The following is a 4,517-nucleotide window of genomic DNA, read 5'->3' on the forward strand; positions in this document are numbered from 1 at the left end:
GCCTCCTGTATATTACATCACCTGCAGCCTCCTGTATATTATATCACCTGTAGCCTCCTGTATATTATATCTCCTGTAGCCTCCTCTCCTGTATATTATATCACCTGTAGCCTCCTCTCCTGTACTGTATATTATATCACCTGTAGCCTCCTGTATATTACATCACCTGCAGCCTCCTGTATATTATATCACCTGCAGCCTCCTGTATATTATATCACCTGTAGCCTCCTGTATATTATATCTCCTGTAGCCTCCTCTCCTGTATATTATATCACCTGTAGCCTTCTGTATATTATATCACCTGTAGCCTCCTGTATATTATATCACCTGTAGCCTCCTCTCCTGTATATTATATCACCTGTAGCCTCCTGTATATTATATCTCCTGTAGCCTCCTCTCCTGTATATTATATCACCTGTAGCCTCCTGTATATTATATCACCTGTAGCCTCCTGTATATTATATCACCTGTAACCTCCTCTCCTGTATATTATATCACCTGTAGCCTCCTCTCCTGTATATTATATCACCTGTAGCCTCCTCTCCTGTATATTATATCACCTGCAGCCTCTAATCCTGTATATTATATCACCTGTAGCCTCCTGTATATTATATCACCTGTAGCCTCCTCTCCTGTATATTATATCACCTGTAGCCTCCTCTCCTGTATATTATATCACCTGCAGCCTCTAATCCTGTATATTATATCACCTGTAGCCTCCTGTATATTATATCACCTGTAACCTCCTCTCCTGTATATTATATCACCTGTAGCCTCCTGTATATTATATCACCTGTAACCTCCTCTCCTGTATATTATATCACCTGCAGCCTCCTGTATATTATATCACCTGTAGCCTCCTGTATATTACATCACCTGCAGCCTCCTGTATATTATATCTCCTGTAGCCTCCTGTATATTATATCACCTGTAGCCTCCTGTATATTATATCACCTGTAGCCTCCTCTCCTGTATATTATATCACCTGTAGCCTCCTGTATATTATATCACCTGTAGCCTTCTCTCCTGTAGATTATATCTCCTGTAGCCTCCTGTATATTATATCACCTGTAGCCTCCTGTATATTATATCTCCTGTAGCCTCCTGTATATTATATCACCTGTAGCCTCCTGTAAATTATATCTCCTGTAGCCTCCTGTATATTATATCACCTGTAACCTCCTCTCCTGTATATTATATCACCTGTAGCCTCCTCTCCTGTATATTATATCACCTGTAGCCTCCTCTCCTGTATATTATATCACCTGCAGCCTCTAATCCTGTATATTATATCACCTGTAGCCTCCTGTATATTATATCACCTGTAGCCTCCTCTCCTGTATATTATATCACCTGTAGCCTCCTCTCCTGTATATTATATCACCTGTAGCCTCCTCTTCTGAATATTATATCACCTGTGGCCTCCAATGCTGTATATTATTACCTGTAGCCTTTAATCCTGGATATTATTTCACCTGTAGCCTCCAATCTTGTATACTATATCACCTGTAGCCTCCAATCCTGTATATGATATCACCTGTGGTCTCCTGTATATTATATCACCTGTAGCCTCCAATCCTGTACATTATCACCTGTGCCACTAAGTTGTCTATGCACCTGGCCAAAGGAACTCACTCCGATTCTCACATTGGGAGAAAGAAGAAGTGTATGATGTGTTTTCCCCTCTAGGTGTCACTACTGTATTTATTGTATGTCCTATGTTCTTCACGGCTGAAGTAAGCATTGGGTTAACTCTGTTATGTCACATGTTTGTTCTAATCCTATCACAGGTGCAGGAATTTTCCCTCCTTTCTTTCTCTTATTGTAGCTCTTTCACACACACAGCCCCACCTATTACCAGTAGGTTTAGTTTGCCCCTATAAAAGGGATATTAGTTCCTGGTTCAGAGGAGTCCTCCACTTGGTTTTGTTAGAGCGAGCAACACAGAGAGACAGTTCCTGCTGCAGTACAGTCAGGGCCTAGCCTAGGCCAGGACCCTTGGAGTTGGAGATTCTGGAGTATTTTGTTAGAAAAGTGGGAGAGACAAAGAGTGAGAGACGTTTCCTAAGTTGTTAACCACCGCTGGCATGCAGTGCTAGACCCCTCAGGAGGAAAGGACTTCCTCTGAGGTTCACCTTGTCCACGCCAGGGATACTCTCAACAAGACAGGGGGCCGCATTCCTGAGCTAGGTACTGACCCCATTAGGACAAAGCTGAAGTTTGCCTATGTATCCTACTGTAATGCATAGCTATCCTTGGAAATCCTGGGAGGTCTGCTCAACTCAGCACCTGGGACCTCGCACTACCCTACCAGGACGAGTATCCCGACACTATAGGGTATAGGGCGTTCAGATCAAGTAAGGGATCTATATGTGAGTACGAGTATCTTCTTCTTCTTTCGTTCTTTACTACGCTATCCCGGCATCTACATTGGTCAGGGCCCTCAAGACGCTCCTCTACTCTCACGTCTACAGTTACTACTTCTTCTACCTCTCACCTGCACCTGCAGTTACCGAAGCCTTATTGTGTATTGCAATTGATTTTAAGTAAACAGACGTTATTTGGGTTAAGCTGCTGGACTCTGCCCATCATTCTGCACCTACACACCAGGTTACACTTGGGTTATCCAAATCTGCTGAAGCAGTGCCTGCTTGACTGGGGTTGGGTACCAATGCCACTCCAGGCTAAGTGACAAGTGCCTCAGTGACCCTACACCCACAGAGCTGCCATAACACCACCAGAGCTACCCCGGCATACATCCCGCAGGCCTGCTGGCTTTGCCCGCACCTCCTTCCCTGTATATTATCTCCTGTAGCTTCCTGTGGCTCCTCGAATCAACAGTTCTAGAGTGTCAAAGCTATATACATTCATAACCATACTCATCCTCAGGCAGAGGTCGCAGCAATAGTGTATTCTGCATGTCCTAAGACGAGAAGACGAAACTTGGACCAAACAGGCAATGGTTGAGACGTGCCAAGTCTCAAGACACTGTATTAGGAATAGTATTTTGGGGGGATTCAAAAATTGCATGAGGAAGTAGGTCCAAGCACAAGGTAACAAAGTAAATAGATAGAGTTTACCAAAGTGATAAAGCTAAATGCAAAGCAACAAGAGCAACAGGATGCAAAGAAGTGAACAGGAATAATACAACAAAATGCAGTCAATTCTATAGTAAGACTCTTACAGCAATCTTGAAGGGGGGGGTTTCCTTTATGGAGTCACCAGTAGAAAGCAGGTCTGAACGCTGGCACAGTTCCATCACAATGTTCCCATTCACCATGTTGCCAGTGTCAGAAAGCTTCAATGTTCAACACCAATGTACAGTTTTCTTAACCTTAAGATTCCAACCATTCACCATCTACAAGAAGAGCGCTGAGTTTCTCAGACGTCTGAGAGCTTGGTGGACATCCTTATTTCGCAGGCTGTAGATGATCGGGTTTAACATGGGTGTGATGATCGTGTAGAATACTGATACCACTTTATCCGACACCTCTGATGTTCTGTGTCTTGGTTGCATATACATGAATATACCTGTCCCATAGAAGATGAAGACCACAATGAGGTGTGACCCGCAGGTGGAGAAGGCCTTGTACCTTCCAGACTGGATATTCAGGAGGACCAGGAAGATTTGCACATAAGAATATAGAATAAGAGACAAAGGGACAATAAGTAAGATGGTGCTACCAACCAACATGACAATGTTATTTGCTGAGATATCACTGCAGGCTAGTTGCAGTAATGACGGAGCTTCACAGAAAAAGTGGTTGATAGTGATGGGTCCACAGAACTTTAGCTGATGCATAAAGTATATATCGATGGAGGAGGTGACACAACCAGTGGTCCAGGAGATGCTGGTCATTCTGGCACAAGACGCTGTGTTCATGACCACATTGTACTGTAAGGGGTTACAGATAGCCACATATCGGTCATAAGCCATGAAGGCCAACAGGACACATTCCGTCTGGGCCAATAAAAGGAAAAAGTAAACCTGAAGAAGACAATCAACGATGGAAACGGTTCTCGTGGAAGAAGCAGAGTTCATCAGCATATTTGGGACGATGACCGATGAGTTGAGGATGTCCAGGAAGGACAAATTCAAGAGAAAGAAGTACATGGAGTTGTGAAGACGTCTGTCTACTCTCACAGACAGTATGAGAAGGACATTTCCGGTCAGCGTGATCACATAGACCATCGAGAAGAAATAGAGCAGTATGGCTTGTACAGTTGGATTGGTCGACAAGCCAAGAAGTAGGAAATACTGAAAGGAGCTGTGGTTCCCAACGTCCATCCTCAGGAAATCTTAGAGAGAAGGTGATGGGTCTTCAAGGCTTCACTAAGGCTTTACTGTCAATGAGTTCCATATAGGTGGTCTTCTAGGTATATCAAGACTCTAATAGAATTATTTACAGGTATCTTCTATAACTGAGGTCTTGTGTCCTCTATTTAAAGATATTACTATGGAAGTAAGAGGGAGTAGCGTGTGACTAGTTTTTACATTCTACTTTACGCCACATAAT

At 43.3% G+C, this 4,517-nt stretch overlaps 1 protein-coding gene across 1 annotated transcript; it reads right to left on the minus strand.

Annotated features, from left to right (window-relative positions):
* Nucleotides 1-3,358: 3,358 nt before the first annotated feature.
* On the minus strand, nucleotides 3,359-4,288 carry LOC138795332 (olfactory receptor 2D3-like). Its single transcript, XM_069974322.1, has one exon. It carries the CDS (start codon nucleotides 4,286-4,288, stop codon nucleotides 3,359-3,361), a length of 930 nt encoding a protein of 309 aa, XP_069830423.1.
* Between the last annotated feature and the right edge of the window lie 229 nt (nucleotides 4,289-4,517).

The sequence above is a fragment of the Dendropsophus ebraccatus genome, chromosome 6 (assembly GCF_027789765.1).
Source record: "Dendropsophus ebraccatus isolate aDenEbr1 chromosome 6, aDenEbr1.pat, whole genome shotgun sequence".
Taxonomy (NCBI): domain Eukaryota; kingdom Metazoa; phylum Chordata; class Amphibia; order Anura; family Hylidae; genus Dendropsophus; species Dendropsophus ebraccatus.